At 39.9% G+C, this 25058-nt stretch overlaps 1 protein-coding gene across 2 annotated transcripts in view; it reads right to left on the reverse strand.

Moving 5' to 3' along the window:
* WWC2 (WW and C2 domain containing 2) overlaps nt 1-25058 on the reverse strand; it is a 317713-nt gene that overhangs the window by 131932 nt on the left and 160723 nt on the right. The window contains exon 2 of one of the 2 annotated variants that reach the window (XM_064273548.1): nt 643-752. The exons of the other annotated variant lie outside the window; for it this stretch is intronic. Coding sequence (XP_064129618.1) covers nt 643-752 — 110 coding nt within the window. The remainder of the gene's footprint in view (nt 1-642; nt 753-25058) is intronic. 2 annotated transcript variants of the gene reach the window in all.

Genomic DNA, 25058 nt, shown 5'->3' on the forward strand with positions numbered 1-25058 from the left:
TCCTATGTGCTAGCCTTACCATGCAAGTGATGTGATAGATTTAAGCTATTATAGGAGGTTTTACTCTTCCAACGACAAAGAAATCAGGAAACAAGAAAAGGGTTTAGGTCTTTTCCACAGCTACAGCTCTGTCTTCCAGAACTGCTGATGTGTGCCAACCCCACCCAACATCCCCATGCCAACAAACACAGCTGTGCATTGTCTTTGGACCATGCTGAAGCAAAGACCAATTTTTTCTGTGGCAAGAATACGAAAAAGAGGAATCCCAATCTGAAAGTGCAGTGTCATGGACAAGAGGAGCCAGAATGGCTCACGGCCGCCACAGGCCAGTAAGTGGCTTCCACAAGGCCTCGAAGCCTGCTCTGGGCCGGGCTGAAGAAGAAGATTGCTCCCTTACCGGCAAACAGGCAGACAGGCAAACCAGACGCCCTTTCTCTCCCTCCCTCTCTGCCACCTAAGCCCAACTCTACACAGATGCCCCAACTTCCAAAATGTGAATTTCAGTTAAATATTAGTCACTGAAAAAGTTGTCCTAAAATAAGAACACTCACTTTGTAAAATGTTTATCCTTTTGTATGACAAGGTAGAGTTTTTTGGAATTACTTTTCTGATGTGTTTTCTTTCACCAAAAAGCAAACTTACTGTTGACGTGATCGATGTAGTAGACACCAATCTGAGGGTCAAACCCTGCTTCCCATCCCCATGGCAGCTCATCCCCAACACAATCAGCAAACGACAAGGGCTTCGTTAACCTATAACAAACCAGAATAAATACATTGGTGATTCTTTCCACCAAACCACATAAGTTAAAATTCAACACCCTAACGAAAAGTCAAGCATTGCATTTCTTTTTTGTTCTTGATTGTTTCTAGAATTTGCTTTACTGTGTTTGAAATCTTTAAAAAAAAAAAAAACACACATAAGTGGATCTCCAAAAAAGTAGAAAAGAGTCATAATACCCTTTTTGAAAGTTCCAAGTTTAAGACTGGGGCACAGATATAAACAATAAATGAAGCCATTCTAAACCCAGGAGGACTCCAAGTTGAGAGTGTAGAGGCCCAGCATACAGCTCTGTATTGCTAAATAGCTACAACATTAAAAAATCTATATTATCTTTTGTCCCAGGATTCAAATACCAGCATTATTGAAATCAGCATATCAACAGCTCCAAGACCAGATTAACATCACACTGCACTAATTTCAGATTTGGATGCTTTTACATAAATAATTAACACTCAATTGTGAGGCCCACTTTTAAATTCTTTTTCAGAGGAGAGTCAAACTTTTCTTACATGTGTATCTTGCTCATAATGGGCACTCAGCAAAATTTTTAACAGAACCCAACACAAACTATTCATGTATCAAAATGTGATCTCACCTTTTGAAATTGCCTTAAATGTTCTTTTTAAGCTTTAAAACTAACAGAGAACCTATACAGATTCCAAAGCAGAGCACACATTCAGACTCGATTATCCTCTCCACCTCTGCTATTGAGAACCCCATGCTGGGAGAGAAGCACAGGGAGGCGGACACTACAGATGAGTGATCATGTTGTTGTGGGCTCGCCACCACCAGCCAACATCTTCTTCTCATTTAATGCACTGGTATTAGCAGGACAATCCTTACATACGAAATCTCCTGGAATCTTCTTTATCCATGTTAATGACTATCAAAGATCTCACAGTTCAAATGAAATATGGGTCATTTCCAGAACCACATCACAATCAGAACAACCAGCTGCATCATCTAACCTTCAGAATTCTGGAAGAATGGTAAGAAAAGGAAATCCTTTCCTCCCTGGACTACCCTGCAATAGTTTTCCAAGGGTGCAAGGCACCAAGAGAAGAAAGGAAAACAGCATCTCCTTTTCCCTCACCCTTCCTATAATGTAAAATCTGCTGCGGGGAATGACTCCAGGGATACTGGTCCACAACACCAGCTCAGCTGACAGACGTATTAATGAGAACACCATGCAGTTCTGCCACAGACCCACTGTCAGACTACCTTAGTGGGCCTCTATCTCTACCTCGGTTTCCTTCTCTTTTAAGCGGCCATCGCGGCCCCCATTCTCTCTCTGAATTACAATAATATAACTAAGATTAATATGAGGATGAAAAAGAATTAACTTAAAACAGTGTCTAGGATAAGGTTTTTTTTAAAAAAAAAAAACAGTAGCCATCAAGACAATTCTGACTCATGGCAATCCCAGGTGCCTCAGAATACAATTGCATTCCATGAGGTTTTCATGGCTGTGACCTTTCAGAAGATCACCAAACCCTTCTTGCGAGGCACCTCTGCATGAATTTGAACCATCACCCTTTCAGTTAGTAGCTGAGCGCTTACCATTTCTGCCACCCAGGAACTGGGAAGTAGTCAAGAAATGTTAGCTGTCATTAACACAACCATAGTAAACGAATGCCCTTACTTACTCCTCGAAGGAGCCAAGTCAGGCAGCACAGTATTGAAGGGGGGTTCTCAATGTGTAGTAGCCATGACCATCAAGTTCAGCATCACTTGGAAACTAGCATGCATATGAAGTGACTGAAAATATCATGGCTTGGGTCAACAAATTTGCCCAGTGCAATACCTCATTTGATTTCTTGACTGCTGTGCCCTTGAGTGTTGATTGTGGATCCAAGTAAAATGAAATCCTTGACAACTTGAATCTTTTCTACATTTATCATGATGTTGCTTATTGGCTCAGTTGTGAGGATTTTTGTTTTATGTTGAGGTGTAACCCACACTGAAGGATGCAGTCTTTGATCTTCATCAGTAAGTGCTTCAAGTCCTCATTTTCAGCAAGCAAGGTTATGTCATCTGCATATCACAGGTTGTTGATGAGTCTTCATCCAATCCGATGCCATGTTCTTCTTCATACAGCCCAGTTTCTCAGATTATTTGCTCGGCATACAGACTGAATAAGTATCATGAAAGAATACAACCCTGATGCACACCTTTCCTGATTTTAAACCAGAAGTATCCCCCTGTTCTGTTCAAATGCCTCACTTAGTCTACATACAAGTTCCGCATGAGCACAATTAAGTGTTCCGGAATTCCCATTTTCGCGATGTTATCCATAATTTCTTAAGATCCACATAGTCAAATGCCTTTGCATAGTCAATAAAACACAGTAAACATCTTTCTGGTACTCTCTGCTTTCAGCCAAAGTCCATCTGACATCAACAGTGATATCCCTAGTTCCATGTCCTCTTCTGAATCCTGCTTGGAATTCTGGGAGTTCCCTGTTGATACAGTGCTGTTAACTGCTTTTGAATGATCTTCACCAAAATTTCACTTGGCTGTGATGTCAATGATATTGTTTGATAATTTCCTCACTCTGTTGCATCACCTTTCTTTGGAATGGGGATAAATACGGGTCTCTTCCAGCTGGACGGCCTGGTAGCTGTCTTCCCAATTTCTTGGTATAGATGAATAAGCACCTCCAATACTCTCTCTGTTGAAACATCTCAGCAGTTGGTATTTCGTCAATTCCCGAGCCTTGTTTTTCCCCAGTGCCTTCAATGCAGCAGCTTGGACTTCTTTAACACCATCAGTTCTTGATCATATGCTACCTCTAAAAATGGCTGAATGCTGACCAATAATTTCTGGTACACTGACTCTGTGTATTCCTTCCATCTTCTTTTGATGCTTCTTGTGTCAATCAGTATTTTTTTTTTTTAATTTTTATTGTGCTTTAAGTGAAAGTTTACAAATCAAGTCAGTCTCTCTTCAAAAATCTATATACACCCTGCTATACACTCCCAGTCACTGTCCCCCTAATGAGACAGCAGACTCCCTTCCCTCCACTCTCTCCTCTCCTGTCCATTTGGCCACCCTCTGACCCCCTACGCCCTCCCATCTCCCCTCCAGATAGAAGATGCCCATATAGTCTCATATGTCAACTTGATCCAAGTAGCTCACTCTTCACCAGTATCATTTTCTATCCCATAGTCCAGTACAATCCCTGTTTGAAGAGTTGGCTTTGGGAATGGTTCTTGTCTCAGGCTAACGGAAGGTTTGGGGACCACGACCTCTGGGGTCCCCCTAGTCTCAGTCAGACCATAAAGTATGGACTTTCCACAAGAAATTAGGGTTTGCATCCCACTGCTCTCCTGCTCCCTCACGGGTTCTCTGCTGTGTTCCCTGTCAGGGCAGTCATAGGTTGTAGCTGGGCACCATCTAGTTCTTCTGGTCTCAGGTTAATGTAGTTTCTGGTTTATGTGGCCCATTCTGTTCCTTGGGCTCATAATTCCCTTGTGTCTTTGGTGTTCTTCACTCTCCTTTGCTCCAGGTAGGTTGAGACCAATTGATGCATCTTACATGGTTGCTTGCTAGTGTTTAAGACCCCAGACGCTGCTCTCCAAGGTGGGACGCAGAATATTTTCTTAATAGATTTCATTATGCCAATTGACTTAGATGTCCCCTGAAAACATGGACCCCAAACCCCCGCCCCTGCTACGCTGGCCTCGAAACATTCAGTTTATTCAGGAAACTGCTTTGCTTTTCATTTAGTCCAGTTGTGCTGGCCTCTCCTGTACTGTGTGTTGTCTTCCGATTCACCTAAAATAGTTCTTATCTGCTATCTAATTAGTGAACACCCCTTGCCCTTCCTCCCTCCCTCCCTCCTCCTCCTGTAAACATCAAAAAATATTTTCTTCTCTGTTTAAACTACTTCTCCAGTTATTATAATGGTGGTCTCATACAATATTTGTCCTTTGCAACTGACTGATTTCACTCAGCATAATACCTTCCAGAGTCCTCCATGTTATGAAATGTTTCAGAGATTCATCACTATTCTTTATCGATGCGTAGTATTCTGTTGTGTAAATATCCCATAATTTATTTATCCATTCATCCATTGATGGGCATCTTGGTTGCTTCCATCCTTTCACTATTGTAAACAATGTTCCAATGAACATGGGTGTGAATATATCTGTTCACGTAAAGGCTCTTATCTCTCTAGGATATAGTCCAAGAAGTGGGATTGCTAGATCGTAAGGTAGCTCTATTTCTAGTTTTTTAAGGAAGCACCAAATGGATTTCCAAACTGGTTATACCATTTTACATTCCCATTAGCAGTGTATAAGTGTTCCAGTCTCTCCACAACCTCTCCAACATTTATTACTTTGTGTTTTTTGGATTAATGCCAGCCTTGCTGGAGTAAGATGGAATCTTATTGTAGTTTTGATTTGCATTTCTCTAATGGCTAATGATCGTGAGCATTTCCTCATGTATCTGTTAGCTACCTGAATGTCTTCTTTGGTGAAGTGTCTGCTCATATCCTTTGCCCATTTTTTAATTGGGTTATTTGTCTTTTGTAGTTGAGTATTTGCAGTATCATGTAGATTTTAGAGATCAGATACGGATCAGAAATGTCATAGCTAAAAATTTTTCCCAGTCTATAGGTAATCTTCTTCTTCTTTTGGTGAAGTCTTTGGATGAGCATAGGTGTTTGATTTTTAGGAGCTCCCAGTTATCTAGTTTCTCTTCTGCATTGTTAATAATGTTTTGAATACTGTTTATGCCATGCATTAGGGCTTCTAGTGTTTTCCCTATTTTTTTTTTCCATGATCTTTATCGTTTTAAGTCTTTCTATATTTAGGTCTTTGATCAATTTTGAGTTAGTTTTTGTGCATGGTGTGAGGTATGGGTCTTGCTTCATTTTTTTGCAGATGGGTATCCAGTTATGCCGGCACCATTTGTTAAACAGACTATGTTTTAAGCATTTAACTGACTTTAGGCCTTTGTCAAATATCAGTTGCTCATATGTGGATGGATTTATGGCTGGATTCTCGATTCTGTTCCATTGGTCCATATATCTGTTGTTGTACCAGTACCGGGCTGTTTTGACTGCTGTGGTGGTATAATAGGTTCTAAAATCAGGTAGAGTAGGCGTCTCACTTTGTTCTTCTTTTTCAGTAATGCTTTACTTATCTGCAGCCTCATTCCCTTGCATATGAAGTTGGTGATTTGTTTCTCCATCTCATTAAAAAATGTCATTGGAATTTGGATCAGAATTGCATTGTATCTATAGATCGCTTTCGGTAGAACAGATATTTTTACAATGCTAAGTCTTCCTATCCATGAGCAAGGTGTGTTTTTCCACTTATGTAGATCTCTTTTAGTTTCTTCCAGTACTGTCTTGTAGTTTTCTTTGTATAGATCTTTTACATCTCTGGTAAGATTTATTTCTAAGTATTTTATCTTCTTGGGGGCTACTGTAAACAGTATTGATTTGGTGATTTTCTTTTTGATGTTCTTTTTGTCAGTGTAGAGGAATCCAACTGATTTTTGTATGTTTACCTTGTATCCTGACGCTCTGCTTAACTATTAGTTTCAGCAGTTTTCTTGAGGATTCTTTAGGGGTTTCTGTGTATAAGATCATGTCATCTGCAAATGGAGATACTTTTACTTCTTCCTTACCAATCTGGATGCCCTTTATTTCTTTATCTAGCCTAATTGCTCTGGCTAGGACCTCCAGCACAATGTTGAATAAGAGTGGTGATAAAGGGTATCCTTGTCTGGTTCTTGATCTCAAGGGGAATGCTTTCAGACTCTCTCCATTTAGGATGATGTTGGTATTGGCTTTGCATAAATGCCCTTTATTATGGTGAGGAATTTTCCCTCCACTCCTATTTTGCTGGGAGTTTTTATCTTGAATGGGTGTTGGACTTTGTCAAATGCCTTTTCTGCATCAATTCATAAGATCATGTGGTTCTTGTCTTTTATTTATATGATAAAAAAAATTTATTATATGATAGATTACATAATTGTTTTTCTAATGTTGAACCATCCCTGCATACCTGGTATGAATCCCACTTGGTCATCTTTAATTATTTTTTTGATATGTTGTTGAATTCTATTGGCTAGAATTTTGTTGAGAATCTTTGCATCTAAGTTCATGAGGAATATAGGTCCGTAATTTTCTTTTTTTGTGGTGTCTTTACCTGGTTTTGGTACCAGGGTTATGCTGGCTTCATAGAATGAGTTTGGGAGTATTCCATCCTTTTCTATGCTCTGAAGTACCTTTCGTAGTAGTGGTGTTATATCTTCTCTGAAAGTTTGGTAGAACTCTGTAGTGAAACCATCCAGGCCAGGGCTTTTTTTTGTTTTTGTTGGGAGTATTTTGATTACCTTTTCAATCTTTTCTTTTGTTATGCGTCTATTTAGTTGTCCTACCTCTGATTGTGTTAGTTTAGGTAGGTAGTGTGTTTCTAAGAATTCATCCATCTCGTCTAGGTTTTCAAATTTGTTCGAGTGCAATTTTTCGTTGTAATTGATATGATTCTTTTAATTTCAGTTCTGTCTGTTGTAATATTGCCCATCTCATTTCTTATTTGGGTTATTTACTTCCTCTCCTGTTTTTCTTTTGTCAGTTTGGCTAAGGGTTTATCAATTTTGTTAATTTTTTCAAAGAAGCAGCTTTTGGTCTTGTTAACTCTTTCAATTTTTTTCTGTCATTCAGTATTTTGCCCATAGAATCCTTCAACATGGCAACTGAAGGCTTGAATTTTTTCTTCAGTTCTTTCAGCTTAAGCATATTGTTCCATTTTGGTTTTCTAACTCGAGGTCTTTGCACTTTTCATTACAATATACTCTGTCTTTTCGAGTCTCCCTTTGAAATCTTCTGTTTATCTCTTTTACTTCATCATTTCTTCCACTCGCTTTAGCTATTCTGTTATTAGCAAGTTTAAGAGTGTCTTCTGACATTATTTTAGTCTTTCTTTCTTCTCTTTTTAGTGGCTTTTTGCTTTGTTCATGTATGATATGATGTCCCCAGGGTCATTCCACAACTCATCTGGTATTTGGTCATTAGTGTTCAATGCATCAAATCTATTCTTCAGATGGTCTCCGAATTTAGGTGGGATATAGTCAGGGTCTTACTTTGGTTCTTGTGGACTTGTTTTAATTTTCTTCAGCTTCAACTTGAACTTGCATATGAGCAATTAAGGATCTGTTCCACAGTTGGCCCCAGGCCTTGTTTTAACTGATATTGACCTTCTCCATCATCTCTTTCCATAGATGTAGTCCTTTTGATTCCTGGGTATTCCATCAAGTGAGGTCCACGTGTATAGTCACCATTTATGCTATTGAAAAAAGGTAGTTGCAATGAGTAAGTCTTTAATATTACAAAATTGTATCATGAGATCTCTGACATCGTTTCTCTCACCAAAACCGTATTTTCCAACTAATGATCCTTCGTTTCCAGCGTTTACATTCTGATCACCAGTAATTATCAATGCATACTGATTGCATGTTTGATCAATTTCAGACTGCAGAATTTGGTAGAAATCTTCAGTTTCTTCATCTTTGGCATTAGTGGTTGGTGTGTAAACTTGAATAATAGTCATATTAGCTGGTCTTCCTATAGGTATATAGGCATTATCCTATCGCTGACAGCACTGTACTTCAGGATAGATCTTGAAATGTTCTTTTTGACAATGAATGTGACACCGTTCCTCTTCAATTTTTCATTGCCAGTGTAGTATACCATATGACTGTCTGGTTTGTAATGGCCAACACCAGTTCATTTTAGCTCACTAGTATCTATGATACCCATCTTTATGTACGCCATCTCATTTTTGATGACTTCCAATTTTCCTACATTTATGTTTTGTACGTTGCATGTTCCTATCGTTAATGGATGTCTGCAGGTGTTTCTTCTCATTTTTAGTTGTGCCACATCAGCAAATGAAGGTCCTGAAAACTTGACTCCATCCACGTCATTAAGGTCGACTCTACTTTGAGGAGGCAGCACTTCCCGAGTCATATCTTGAGTACCTTCCAACCTGAGGGGCTCACCTTCTGGCAACATATCAGACAACATTGTGTTGCTGTTCATAAGGTTTTCACTGGCTGTTTTATTCAGAAGTAGACTGCTAGGTCCTTCGTCCTAGTCTGCCATAGTCTGGAAGCTCAGCTAAAACCTGTCCACCATGGGTGACCCTGCTGGTATTTGAAACACTGGTAGCATAGCTTCCAGCATCACAGCGACACATAAGCCACCAATGTACGACCAACTGAAGATACATGGGATGACAAATGGTAATATATGCCAGTTAGATGAGTAAAATGAATCTCTTGCATGCTAAGCAACTTGCTCAAATAGGACTCAAAAATGTATCCACTTAAGGCGAATGAAGAACACTAAGGACACAAGGTAATTATGAGCCCATGAGAGAAAGGGCCACCTAAATCAGAGACTACATCAGCCTGAAACCAGAAGAACTAGATGGTGCCCAGCTACAACCAATGACTGCCCTGGCAAGGAACACAACAAAGAATCTTTCAGGGAGCAGGAGAGCCGTGGGATGCAGACCTCAAATTCTCATAAAAAGACCAGACTTAATGGTCTGACTGAGACTAGAAGGACGCCAGAGGTCATGGTCCCCAGACCTTCTACTAACCCAAGACAGGAACCATTCCCAAAGCCACTCTTCGGACAGGGATTGTACTGGACTATGGGATAGAAAATGATACTGGTGAGCAATGAGCTTCTTGGTTCAAGTAGACACATGAGACTATGTGGGCAACTCCTGTCTGGATGGGAGATGAGAGGGCAGAGGGGGTCAGAAGCTGGCCGAATGGACACAAAAAAAGAGTGGAAAGAAGGAGTGTGCTGTCTCAGTAGAGGCAAAGCAACTAGCAGTATATAGCAAGGTGTATATAAATTTTTATATGAGAGACTGACTTGATTTGTCAACTTTCACTTAAAGCACATAAAGATTAAAAAAAAAGGATGACCAGCACACAAAAAAGTACACTCTTAGAATTGTGTTCAAATTTCATCTTATATCACAAACTGCCTAGGAAAAATAGTTTTCCTTTTAAAAAGAAATTATATGCCATATCAAAAATGCCCATGCCATATAAGTGGCCTTGTCTACGCATACAAAAATACAGTCTATAAAAATAATCTAACTGCCTCGATAAAGGCTGACTAGACAAGGCCCCTGTGCTGCACACACTGCATATTATTCTGTTTGAGGACTCTATTTCCCTATCCCTTTAACGGTGTGGTATAAACGGTATGTGCATCCTTTAAAAAAGTCGAGAACAAGAAGACATGGGGAAGGTTGAGCTTAAATAAAAGAGAGATACTGAACAATTTTCACCCTGGCACCCAATCACCCTGATTAAGCAGGAACACAATATCAGTATATCTATTCCTCTTAGAATCAGGAGAAGTTACAAAAGCTTCAGAACATGTGCTATGATTACAAGTTATGGTGATGTGAGTACATCTGGAAATAAGCCAGTTTTTCCTGTTAATTGTTCAACAGAGAATTAGCATTTTATTACCTGTCATTGTTTTAAGACGAGAAGTACATCTGTAAATATACATTCAACCTTGAACTCAGTTCAAAATTCCAAAGTTTCTATTCCTAAAAATTTCAATTGAAAAATTTCCTTGCAGTGTTATTTCAAAAATCAATTGAGTAGATTCTTTTCTGTATCAGATAAACATATCTTTTCTCTACACGCTATCATTAAGGAAAGCCATTGAAAATACATTCATAAATTTCAAAATTTTAAGATTTATTTCTTACCCAGATTACAAAATATAAATACAGTAACATTCTCAGTTACCACACAAACAAAACTAAGCACCCACTTAATGCTGTTATCCTGTCCTAGTTACCTAGTGCTGCTATAACTGAAATACCACAAGTGGATGGCTTTAACAAACAGAAGTTTACTCTCTCATAGTCTAAAAGGCTAGAAATCTGAATTCAGGGTATCAGCTCCAGAGGAAGACCTTCTCTCTGTGTTGGCTCTAGAGGAAGGTCCTTGTCATCAATCTTTCCCCGGTCTAGGAGCTTCTTAATGTAGGGTCCCTAGGTCGAAAGGACACGTTTTGCTCCTGGCACCACTTTCTTGGTGATATGAGGTCTCCCCATCTCTCTGCTTGCTTCCCTCTTTTATATCTCAAAAGAGATTAACTCAAGATACAATTTTATCTTGTAGAAGAGTCCTGCCTCATTAACATAACAGCCTCTAATCCAGCCTCAATAACATCATAGAGGTAGGATTTTATAACACATAAGAAAATCACATTAGATGACAATATGGTAGACAATCACACGGTACTGGGAATCATAGCCTAACCAAGCTGACAAACATTTTTGGGGGGACATAGTTCAATCCATAATATCCTGAAAAAGGGAAAATATTTCTATTGTACACCAAGAAATAATATAAAACAAAAAAAAAAACAGCTGTATCTTAAACTAGAAACAAATACAGTAAATGGACATGTTGATTAGCTTCTAAGGTTTCTTCCTCTTATTCTGTATGAGGAATACCTGAAATGTCCACTCTTTATTTAGATTTAAAGAGGTAAAAATGGGAGGCGGGGCCAAGATGGTGAACTAGCCAGTAGCTTCCACTGATCCCTCTTACAAGAAAGACCTGAAAAACCAAGTGAAGTGATTATATATATGACAAGCTATAAACCCTGAGCATCAAAGGCAAAGCTAAGGAATCGGTCTGAGCAATCAGGGAGGGAGAAATGGAGCAGAAGCAGTGATGAGTTGCCAATCCCGCGCAGTGCCTCAGCTCTGATTCCTTGGTACTGTTCTTTGGCACTACTGCAGCAGGGCTGATGGTAGTTCCCTGAGACACGGCAGCTTCAGCGAAAGAAGGCAAGCAGAGTGGCACACCCCTGACCCTGTGGCGTGTCTACAACAAGGCTGGCTGTGGCGTTTAGGAAGAGGCTGCTTCAGTGAAAGAAGGAAACCAAAGTGCTGGCACCCCGACCCCCTGTTGTGAGGGTTGAGGGACTGGCTGTGGAGTTTAGGACACAGCTACTTCAGCGAAATAAGGCAAGCATGGAATGCAGCACTAACCCCATGGGGCAATATTGGCAGGGACCCAGCCAGTGCACATAGGCTACACAGGCCTCTGGAATCTGAGATAAAACAGCATTTTCAACACAAGATAAGTGATTTTGTCTAATTTACCGCATGTGGATCTAACAGCGGAAACCCTGGTAGTGTAGTGGTTAAGTGCTACGGCTGCTATAGGGCTGGATGGGATCTAAAAGCTACTTCTTTTGAAAGAACTCTGTCCTATTTGATCCCTCCCCCATCTGCCCCAGCCGGCTTCATTAACAATTGATTTCCCTGGGCCTTAGAGAGAATCTGCTGTGCTCTCTGAGCCATTCTCCTGATCTGGAAGAAGGAACAAATTAATAAACAGGGGAAAACTACTCTGCAGGCTCCCCTAATCTGGAAGCTCAGAGCAGAAGCTGTTCCAGTCCGGGCATAAGCAATCCACAGACTTTGTCTCTCACCCTACATGGATCTACATGACTATTACATTGCAAGGGCAAATCCGTTTGAAATCTGACTGTAACTGTTTCAGCTGTGCTGTGGAGAGGCAGGTTTTGGAGATTTAATACTGCTCTGCCTAGTAAACAGGGCCTTCACCTACCCGCAGCAGGGTACTGAGGACTGGAGGCTCCATCCATGTCACCCAGCCACCTGTGAAAGGACAGCGGTGCCTACCAGTCCTCACAGGTATAAGCACTGGGTGCCCAAGGCACCGCTGCAGAGCCTATCCACCAGAGTGCCCTAAAGAACAGAGAAGCTCCTTCCTCACTGACACTTGGGGGAAGGCTGTCAGCCCCCTGCCTTCCTCAGCATTTGACCCCCTGCCACTACAGGGAACCAGTGCATACACCCATCACCACCAGTCCTCTAAGATAGTAGGTGGGGGCCTAGACTACACACTAGGTGACCGACTATCAGGACACCTGAGCTGAATCTATACAAGAATGCTGAATACACTCCTAGGCTCATATACCTGCTAACAGCTCTAACCAACTGGTAACAGGACATCAGTGCTTCAAAGGCTCCAATAACCAAATTATCTCATGCTAGTAGCCTAATTGGCTATATCAAAACAAAGCAAAGCAAGAACTGAGGACACAGTGAGCAAACATAAAATAATACAATAACTTATAGATGGCTAGGAGACAACAGTCAATATCAAATCACATAAAGAAGCAGACCGGGATTGCTTCAACAAACTCCTAAAACAGAGAATTAAGGACTCTTCTGGATGAAGATGTATTCCTGGAAATACCAGACGTAGAGTACAAAAGATTAATATACAGAACCTTTCAAGACATCAGGAACGACATCATGAACAAGATCAGGCAACACACAGAAAAAGCCAAGAAGCACGCAGATAAAGCAGCTGAAGAAATAAAAAAGATTAGTCAAGAACATAATGAAAAACTTAGCAAACTGCAAGAATCCATAGAGGAACAGCAATCAGAAATTCAGAAGATTAACAATGAAATTACAGAATTAGACAACTCAATAGAAAGTCAGAGGAGCAAAACTGAGGAACTGGAACGCAGAATTTGTGAAATTGAAGATAAATCACTTGGCACCAATACATTTGAAGAAAAATCAGATAAAAGAATTTTTAAAAATGAAGAAACCCTAAGAATCATGTGGGGCTCTATCAAGAAGAATAACTTGTGAGTGACTGGAATACCGGAGCAGGGAGGGATAACATAAAATACAGAGAGAATTTTTGAAGATTTATTGGCAGAAAACTTCCCTGATATTGTGAAAGATGAAAGGATATCTATCCAAGAAGCTCACCGAACCCCATACAAGGTATGTACCAAAAGAAAGTCATGAAGATGTATTATCAAACTTGCCAAAACCAAAGATAAATAGAAAATTTTAAGAGCAGCCAGAGATAAATGAAAAGTCACCTACAAAGGACAATCAGTAAGATTAAGTTTGGACTACTCAGCAGAAACCATGGAGTCAAGAAGGGAATGGGATGACATATATAAAGCACTGAAGGAGAAAAATTGCCAGCCAAGAATGATATAACCAGCAAAACTGTCTCTCAAATATGAAAGCGATATTAAGACATTTACAGATAAACAGAAGCTTAGGGAGTTTGCAAAAACCAAATCAAAACTACAAGAAATACTAAAGGGAATTCTCTGGATAGAAAATCAATAATATCAGATATCAACCCAACACTAGAACACAAAACAGAGCAACCAGATATCAACTCAGATATGGAAATCATAAAAATAAATTAAGATTCAAAAAAACATGCTCAAAACACAGAATCAGTGATCTCATTATATAAAAGATGACAATAATCAATAAAGAGGGACTAAATTAAGTAGGCACAGATCTTCCATATGGAGAGGAAATCAAGGTGACGAAGGGAGATAAAATTTAGGTTTAAGCTTAAAAAAAAGTGGTAAATATCGAAGTAACCACAAAGAAGACTGACAATTCTACACTTCAAAATAAAAAACAAGATAAACATAAAGACCCCACAAAAAAAGAAAATTACACGCCAATATCCCTCATGAACTTAGGCGTAAAAATCCTCAACAAAATTCTAGCCAATAGAATTAAACAACATATCAAAAAAATAATTCACCACGACCAAGTGGAATTCATAGCAGGTATGCAGCGATGGTGCCACATTAGAAAAACAATCAATGTAATCCATCACACAAATAAAAGACAAGAACCACGTGATTCTATGAATTGATGCAAAAAAGGCATTTGACAAGGTCTAAAACCCATTCATGATAAAAACTCTCAGCAAGACAGGAATAGGAAAACCTAAATAATCCTTAAGAAAACTACTAAAATGAATAAAAAAGTCCAGCAGAGTTTCAAGATACAAGATAAACACACAAAAAGCAGTTGGATTCCTCTACATCAACAAAGAGAGCAATGAAATCACCAAATCAATACTATTTACAACAGACCCTAAGAAGATAAAGTACTTAGGAATAAATCTAACCAGAGATGTAAAAGACCTATACAAAGAAAACTACAAGACACTACTGCAAGAAACCAAAACAGACCTTCAAAAGTGGAAAAACAGAGGCGGGGCCAAGATGGCGGACTAGGTAGACGCTACCTCGGATCCCTCTTGCAACAAAGACTTGGAAAAACAAGTGAATTGATCACATACATAACAATCTACGAACCCTGAACAACAAACACAAATTTAGAGATGGAAAACGAACAAATACGGGGAAGCAGCGACTGTTTTCGGAGCCTGGAGCCAGCGTCCCAGTCAGGTAACCTTGGCGCCCGGTTTAGGTCAGGGCCCAGGGGAGCTGACGGCGCAAACAAGGGGCACAGCCCTACCCCCTGAACTCACACCGGGAGGGGGCCCAGCCGGTCCGCGCGGGCGGCTTGGTGACGCAGCCAGTGGGAGAAGTCCCCGGGAGGCAGTGACTGGTCTTGGAGCTGGGAGTGAAGCGTCCCAGCCGGGGAATCTTGCTGCCGAGCTTTTGACTGGGTGCCGTCATGGCGTAAGCACGGGGCACAGCCCTACTCCCCTGAACTAACCCCGGGAGGGGGCCCAGCCAGTCCGCGGAGGCGGCGCGGCGACACGGCTGGTGGGACGAGAAGTTCCCGGGACGCAGCGACTGATTTTGGAGTCGGGAGTGCAGCGTCCCAGGAAGGGAACCTTGACGCTGGGCGTTGGACTGGCAGCAGAGGATCTGACCGGGGCTTCAGCGGGCCAGATCCCCGGGGGCAATCTCCACACAGCCAGCACACATAGGCGACACGCCCCTTGGGAATCTCAGATAAAATAGTCTTTCCAAGCAAGACAAGCAACTCTGGCTATATTCCGAGGTGCTACTCTCCCATCTCTCTGATCCCTCCCCCACCCTCCCCAGCCGGCTTCATTAACATTGCAATTTCCTGAGCCAGAGGGAGAACAGCTCCAGCTCCGCGGCGGCTTTGCTTCCCCCCCCCCCTTTTTTTTTCTTTTGGTCTTTTCCTAACCCACTCTTCCGGCCTGAGAGAAGGAATCACAAAAAACCCAGGGACCAAAAATCCATCCCTAATTGGACTAAAAACACAGAACCAGCTACAGCCAAGCATATATGATCCAAATCTCAGACTTTCATCCTTACAGGGAACAAGGTGGCGGTTAAAATCCAAAGGCAGTTCTGATAGGGATCTGACTGCATTTTTCTTTTAGTGGATTTTCTGGAAAAACTAGTTTCCCAGTGATGGCTCGGAGACAGCAGTCCATATCAAACCACGTAAAGAAGCAGACCATGACAGCTTCTACAACCCCCCAAGCAAAAGAATCAAAATCTTTCCCAAATGAAGATACAATCTTGGAATTATCAGATACAGAATATAAAAAACTAATTTACAGAATGCTTCAAGACATCAGAAACAAAATAAGGCAAACTGCAGGAAAAGCCAAGGAACACACTGATAAAACAGCTGAAGAACTCAAAAAGATTATTCAAGAACATAGTGGAAAAATTAATAAGTTGCAAGAATCCATAGAGAGACAGCATGTAGAAATCCAAAAGATTAACAATAAAATTACAGAATTAGACAACGCAATAGGAAGTCAGAGGAGCAGACTTGAGCAATTAGAATGCAGACTGGGACATCTGGAGGACCAGGGAATTAACACCAACATAGCTGAAAAAAAAAATCAGATAAAAGAATTTTAAAACAAGGAAGAAACCCTAAGAATCATGTGGGACTCTATCAAGAAGGATAACTTGCATGTGATTGGAGTCCCAGAACAGGGAGGGAGGACAGAAAACACAGAGAAAATAGTTGAAGATCTCCTGACAGAAAACTTCCCTGACATCGTGAAAGACGAAAGGATATCTATCCAAGATGCTCATCGAACCCCATTTAAGATTGATCCAAAAAGAAAAACACCAAGACATATTATCATCAAACTTGGCAAAACCGAAGATAAACAGAAAATTTTAAAAGCAGCCAGGGAGAAAAGAAAGGTTTCCTTCAAGGGAGAATCAATAAGTTCAGACTACTCAGCAGAAACCATGCAGGCAAGAAGGGAATGGGACAACATATACAGAGCACTGAAGGAGAAAAACTGCCAGCCAAGGATCATATATCCAGCAAAACTCTCTCTGAAATATGAAGGCAAAATTAAGATATTTACAGATAAACACAAGCTTAGAGAATTTGCAAAAACCAAACCAAAGCTACAAGAAATACTAAAGGATATTGTTTGCTCAGAAAACCAATAATATCAGATACCAGCACAACACAAGGTCACAAAACAGAACATCCTCCTATCAACTCAAATAGGGAAATCACAAAAACAAATTAAGATTAATTAAAAAAAAATGCTCATAACAGGGAATCACTGAAGTCAATATGTAAAAGATCACAATAATCAAAAAGAGGGACTAAATACAGGTGGCATAGAACTGCCATATGGAGAGTGATACAAGGTGATATAGAACACTACAAGTTAGGTTTTTACTTAGAAAAATAGGGGTAAATAATAAGGTAACCACAAAGAGGTATAACAACTCCATAACTCAAGATATAAAAGCCAAGAAAAATGTAACGACTCAACAAACATAAAGTCAAACACTACGAAAATGAGGATCTCACAATTTACTAAGAAAAACGCCTCAGCACAAAAAAGTATGTGGAAAAATGAAATTGTCAACAACACACATAAAAAGGCATCAAAATGACAACACTAAACACTTATTTATCTATAATTACGCTGAATGTAAATGGACTAAATGCACCAAGAAAGAGACAGAGATGCATCAATTGGTCTCAACCCACTTGGAGCAAAGGAGAATGAAGAACGCCAAAGACACAAGGTAAGTATGAGCCCAAGAGTCAGAATGGGCCACATAAATCAAAGACTACATCAGCCTGAGAGCGGAAGAATTAAATGGTGCCTAGCTATGACCATGACAGGGAGCACAACTGAGAATCCCTGAAGGAGCAGGAGAGCAGTGCAATGCAGACCCCAAATTCTAGTAAAAAGACCAGACTTAATGGTCTGACTGAGACCAGAGGGATCGTGGAGATCATCGTCCCCAGACCTTCCATTAACCCAAGACTGAAACCATTCTCTAATCCAACTCTTCAGACAGGGGTTGGACTGGACTACAAGACAGAAAATGATGCTGGTGAGGAGTGGGCTTCTTGGATCAAGTAGACACATGAGACTATCTGGGAAGCTTCTGTCTGGAGGGGAGATGTGAAGGCCAAGGGGGACAGAAGCTGGCTGAATGGACGTGGAAACACTTGGTGGAAAGACGGAATGTGCCGTCTCATTAGGGGGAGAGCATATAGCAAGGTATATATTAGGTTTTGTATGAGAGATTGACTTGATTTGTAAACTTTCACTTAAAGCAGAATAAAAATTTTTTTAAAAAGAGGCAAAAATGGATGGAGTTTGTTTTTTGTTGCTTCCAGCAAAAGAGAAGGATCATGTATAAAACCTAAAATTTCCAATATTTTTTCAGTTAAATTCCTGAGATTGTTCTGCTTTAAAAACTCTTCCTTTACAAGAACCACATGATCACTTCTATGGATACAGAAATGGCGCTTTATAAAATCCAATGCCCTTTCTTGATGAAAACCCTAAAGAAGACTGGAATAGAAGGGAAATATCTCAATATGATTCAGGGCATACAGAAAAAGTAATTAGCCAACATTATATTTAGTGAAGGAAAACTGAGAGCTTTTCCCTTGAAATAGAGAACAACACAAGGGAGCCTGCTCTCATCACTCTTATTTAATATTATACTAGAAATCCTAGCCAGAGGAATAAGACAAGAAAAATAAAAAGTATCCAGATTATAAGAGAAGTAAAATTGTCTCTATTTGTGGATGATACAATCCTATACATAGAAAATCCCAAAGAGTCCACAAGAAAACGTTCAGAGCTAATAGAGGAATTTAGCAAAGTTGCTGAAGTACAAGGTCAAAAAGGAAAAAACAGCTGGGCTTCTATATGCCAGCAATGAGAAATGTGAACAGGAAATTAGAGAAACAAGTCCATTTACAATAGCATCTAAGGGATTAAAATACCTAGGAATAAATCTAACCAGGGGCATGAAAGACTTAAGGCAATGAAAACTAAAAAACATTGCTGAAAGAGATTAAAGAAGACCTAAATAAATGAAAAGATGTTCAATGTTCATGGATTGGAAGACTTAATATTATTAAGATGTCAATACTACCCAAAGCAATCTATACATTCAATGCTATCCCAATCAAAATTCCAACAACCTTCTTTACAGGAATAGAAAAACCAATCCTCAATTTTATATGGAATGGCAAAAGGCCCAACATAGCCAAAGCAATTTTGAAGAGCAAAGTATGAGGACTCACACTTCTGATTCTAAAACACAGTATACAGATACAGTAGCCAAAACAGCCTGGCACTGGTATAACAACAGACACACAAACCAATGGAATATAACTGAAAGTCCAGAAATAAACCCACACATCTACCATCACCTTATTTTTGACAAGTGTGCTAAGTCCATTTGATGGAGAAAGAAGAGTCTCTTCAATAAATGGTGCTGGGAAAATTGGATTTCCACATGCAGAAAATGAAACAGGATCCATGCCTCATACCACACAAACAAATCCGAAATAGATTAAGGACCTAAATGTGCAATTAAGCCATAAAATTATTAGAAGAAAAAGCAGGAGTAACACTGTCAGTTCTGGCTTTTAACAATGGATTATCTAATAACAAAAGCACAAACATCAAAAGGCAAAATAAACAAATGGAACCTTATAAAAATTAAAAACTTTTGTCCATCAAAAGATTTTACCAAAAAAGTGAAAAGACAAGCTACCAACTGGGAGAATATCTTCAGAAACCATATATCTGACAAGAATCTAATAACCAAAAAATATATAAAACTTTGACAACTTAACAAAAAAAAGACAAAGAGCCCAATCATAAAATGGGCAAAGACTTGAATAGACATTTCACCAAAGAGGACATTCAGATGGCCACCAAACATAAGAAAAGATGTTCACCATCATTAGCCAACAGAGAGACACAAATAAAAACCACAATGAGATACCATTTCACTTTCACTAGGATGGCTAAGATTAAAAAGAAAGAGAAAAAAAAAAACAGAAAATAACAAGCACTGGCGATGATGTGGGGAAACTGGAACTCTTACCTACTGCTGGTGGGAATCCAAAATGGTACAGCCATTGTAGAAAACAATACGGTGGTTCCTTAAACAACAGAGCTACCATATGACCCAGCAATTCCGCAGAGACTCAAACAGAGACTTGAACACCAATGTTCACTGCACCACTATTCACAATAGCCAAATGTGGAAACAACCTAAATGCCCATCAACGGATGAATGGATAAACAAAACGTGGTGCATACATACAATGGCATACTACTCAGCCAGAAGAAGAAATGAAGTATACTACAGTATGGACAGAGTTGCAAGACATTATGTTCAGTGAAGTAAGTCAATCACTAAAGGACAAATATTGTATGACCTCACTTATATAAAGACAAGGCAAATGTATACAGAACAAAGTTTATTATTGTTTTCCACGGGGAGGAAGGAGGAGGAAAGAGGGGATTAACAATGATGGAAATATTACATTATTGTAATTGCTGTCAGTAAGTTGTATACCTGTTTAGTGCTTCTGTTCTACCTCCTAGATTGTTGTGTAGTGCCTAGGGTCTTAAAAGCTTCCAAGCAGCCATTCAAGGCAAAGTAATTGGTGTCTATTCACCTGGAGCAACAGAGGAAGGGCAGATAGTAAAAGGAGGAGGGTATGGAATGCGTGGCTAATTGCCTCCATTAACAACTGCCTCCTTGCCCATGAGACCAGAAGAGCTGGACAGGGCCCTGCTACCATTACTGAACATTTTGATGAAAGATTCTACAGAAGAATTCTGACCAAAAGAAGAAATGCAGAACTGAATTTCATATTCTCATGGACTTCAAACTTCCTGGAGCCATAACGACTAGATGAACCCTTGAAACTATTTGCCCTGGGATAATTTTTAGACCTTAAACCAAAAATATCCCCTAAAGTCTTTTTAAAATCAAACAATAGTTCATCTCAACTAGTAAAAAATGTCTTCCTTGTGCATTATGCTCTCTTAAGAACTATCTATATGGTATGAAAGTGACAATAGCAACTCGAAGTATTAGATAGGAAGCTTAGGAGGCAGCGAATTAAAGTTCATAGAAGAGGAACAACTCAGAAAAAGAGGGTGAGAATGGTTGCACAACTCAAAAAATGTAATCAATGTCACTAAATGGTACTTGCAGAAACTGTTGAATGTGTGTATGTTTTGTTGTGTATATTCTCAACAAGGAGAACAAAATAAATAAAATCTTTAAAAAAATGGTTCAAAATAAAAGAGCAAAGTATAAAAACATATACAAGAAAGAAATCTTGTTGACATTTGATTGGATAAAAAAATGCATTTCCATTTCGGAAAGTGGTATGTATCTCTAGTACTGAGCAACTTTGCCTCAAAGGAAAAAAAAAAAACAAAGTCCTCCTTTGCATCTTGCCTAATGTGATGAGCATAGTAATTTCTTGCAGTACTTTGCCAAAGTTTACATACAAAATTTGAACTTTGCATTGGTATTTCCTCTCCTTGTTGGCATTTATATTATTGTTTTACAAATCTACCATATAATGAGTATTTACTGTCAAATCAAAGATTTTTTTATGACATCAGAGGACATGTACACATTTTCTCTTCTCCATAATCATATGATGGTGGATATTGTGTGTTCAGGCACCAATCCAGAAACACTGAGTTTTTACTAATTACACTAAATGAAAAGCATTTAACAAAGCAAACTGTTTTCAGGTTAATAAAACTCTTGACACAATTCAAAGCCTCCCAACTGTATAGTTTGGATGAATGTTAAACGCATTACCAGCTATTTTTACTTTGGAGCATCTGCTGCTCTCATTGTTGAGCTAACTCTAAGCAGAGTTCATATTGTCAACAGTCCATGATTACTACAGAATCTGCCCACAAAACATTATTGAATTGCTCTAACTGGGAAGAACTAAAGATGTGGTTCACAATTTGAATTTTAAGGGAGGGTAAAAACGCCAGAAATCTTCCTACAGTTCTAAAAAAAAACTTAACTTCTAATGATGTTGATTAGTCCCTTCAAAACTACTTCTGTTCCTACCACCACTTGAGCTGTAGGGAAACCAACAAGGCAAAGGACTAGGGGAATAACAGAAAATAGGGAACAGAGGTGGCCAAGAAGAAAGTGGCATTTAAGAGAAGTTATACAAAACCACCTTGGAGGGCAGCAACATGGTTATTAGTTCTTTGAGAAAATCAGCTGGCATTTTCAGAAGAGAGTCATATTAGAAGAATTTCCAGAAAAATATTAGGTATTAGAATACACATAACGCAGACAGAATCACCTCTTCCAGAGGTCGATTTTACAATACTACCTAAATGCAAGAGAATGAACTGGGCAACACCTCAAAGTTCCAATCTATCCTCATTCCAGTATTCTCTGCTTCCTTCCAAAGAACACATCTGGTGTCTGACAACTCAAATTGTTGCACGTCAGAATGGTTACTCAACGCCATTTCATGAAATAACTAATTTTTAAAGAATGGAAGACAACTAATTTCACTATCTATCATGTACCAGGAATTATGCAAGATGATTTCAAGTATTACCTCATTTAATTCCAACAACAATCTTTTGAAATGAGGATTCTCATTTCAATTTTTTACACATTTAATTCCCTCTAAAACATGTGTCATATACCTCCTACGTTTCAGGCTCCGCCTGAGCTTCATGCTGCAGATGTAACAAGGAAATTAGTTGGTTCTTGCCCCAAAGCGCCGGATTCCAGAGGAAGGGGAATGAACTACAGTCAAGAAGATAGCTAAGGTGCTACACTAGGGCTTAGCCAGGGAAGGGTCCTCAGGTCCACGCAACAGGTCAAGGAGACTGCTGCTTCAGGATTTCAATGGCTCGCCCAAAGTCACAGAGCTGGTAAGTAGTGTAACTGGGTAGTATCACCAGGATCATTTCTTCAGATTTATCTCATGTTACCTCTACACGTGACTGGATTCTTATGCAAGTCTCTTCCTATACCTTTTACCCACTGTGGCTAGTTCTGTCCCTTGGTGCCAACAAGAACCAGTTTAACCCCTTTTCCAGGTGATAGGCTTTCAAACATTTGAACTCAACTATCATGGATCCCTGGTGGCATGGTAGTTAAGAGCTTGGCTGCTAACCAAACAGTCGCGGTTTGAATACACCAGCTGCTCCTTAGAAACCCTATGGGGCAGTCTTATTCTGTCCCATAGGGTTGCTATGTGGAACTGACTTGACGACGGCAATGGGTTATCATGTATCTCAAATCTGCTTTTCTAAAACCCAAACTCTCAGCAACTCCCACTCTTTCTCACCTCCACTCAGAAGGCTGTCCATCTCCTGCCTTTAACCTCGTGTGTTCCTCCCTGATCTGTAATCTCACTCCATCAATTATTACTGGGTCTTTATCTCCTTTTATATCATTATTTTTCTCCCTCAGGCCACAAATAGGCTCTCTCTCCCCCATCCTAAAGAATCCTTTCCTCAAACCTTCTGGCTCCTTTTTTGACATTCACTTTCTAACCATTCACTCATCCTAACCTAGCCATTTTAAACACGGAGGACTTGACCCACCTGTCAGAATCTCCCTAAGTCTACAGTTATTTCATGAACACACATTGAAAGGCACTATCTGTGGGTGATTTGCCTGTGAAAGCAAACAGTGCATATGCTGTTGGTCTGAGGACCCAGGTATAGGATTTTCAAAAGCTTCAGTGCTTACCACAATGTATGGGGGGGGGGGTCAATTTTTTAAGTATGATAATTACTTTAAAATTTTATATTTACTGAGTGCTTATCATTTATTTATTTATTTTTAATTTATTTTTTTTTATCATTTATTAGAAACCCTAGCAGCATAGTAGTTTAAAGAGTTTAGCTGCCAGCTAAAAGGTCAGCAGTTCAAACCCACCAGGTACCCCCTGAAAACCCTATGGGGCAGTTCTACTCTGTCCTGTAGGGTCACTAGGTGTTAGAACTGACTCGATGGCAATGGGTCTGGTTTTTTGGTTTTATCATTTATCACACACGCTTTAATAAATGCGTTAAATAAATCCTCAAAACTCTGCATATTAGATACAATTACTATCTCCATTTAAATAACCTGTTCAGGAAAAATAAAATTCAAAATCAAATAAGCATGTGTTCAGGTAAACGCAACTCTCTCCTCTCTGCCTCTCTCTCTCTCTGTCTCTCTCCTCTCTGCCTCTCTCTCTGTCTCTCTCTCTCTCTCTGTCTCTCTCTCTGTCTGCCTCTCTCTCTCTGTCTGCCTCTCTCTCTCTGTCTCTCTCTGTGTCTCTCCTCTCTGTCTCTCTCTCTCCTCTCTGCCTCTCTCTCTATCTCTGTCTCTCTGTCTGCCTCTCTCTCTCTCTCTGTCTTTCTTTCTCTTTCTGTCTAGCCAACATCTGTAGTTCCCAGTCATGAAGTTTATTACACAGAATATGACTATCACTACTGTTATGTAAGGCATGTTGTCTAATGCATCAGACTTGGGTTTGAAGAATCATCAAATTTCTGGGGAAACTGCAAAAAAAGGGTCCCTCAAAAAAGTTCTGAGTGGGGAAGAGGGAGGAGGCCTAAACCTTAAAATGACACTCCTGAACGGAAAACAGAATACTGTGTCATGGATTGAATTATGTCTCCCCAAAAATGTGTGTATCAACTTGGTTAGGCCATGATTTCCAGTATTGTGTGGTTGTCCTCCATTTTGTGATTGTAATCTTATGTTGACAGGATTAGGGTGGGATTGTAACACTACCCTTACTCAGGTCACCTCCCTGATCCAAGGTAAAAGGAGTTTCCCTGAGGTGTGGCCTACACCATCTTTTATCTCTCAGGAGATGAAAGGGAAGCAAGCAGACAGTTAGGGACCTCATACTACCAAGAAGGCAGCACCAGGAGCAGAGTACGTCCTTTGGATGTGGGGTCCCTGCACCTGAGAAGCTCCTCGACCAGGGGAAGATTGAGGATGAGGACCTTCCTCCAGAGCTGACAGAGAGAGAAAGCCTTCCCCTGAAGCTGACACCTTGAATTTGGGTTTTTAGCCTACTTTATTGAGAGGGGAAACCCTGGTCGTGTAGTGGTTAAGTGCAACAGCTGCTAACCATAAGGGTCGGCAGTTCGAATCCGCCAGG

This window comes from Loxodonta africana, chromosome 21, assembly GCF_030014295.1.
Source record: "Loxodonta africana isolate mLoxAfr1 chromosome 21, mLoxAfr1.hap2, whole genome shotgun sequence".
In the NCBI taxonomy this organism is placed as follows: domain Eukaryota; kingdom Metazoa; phylum Chordata; class Mammalia; order Proboscidea; family Elephantidae; genus Loxodonta; species Loxodonta africana.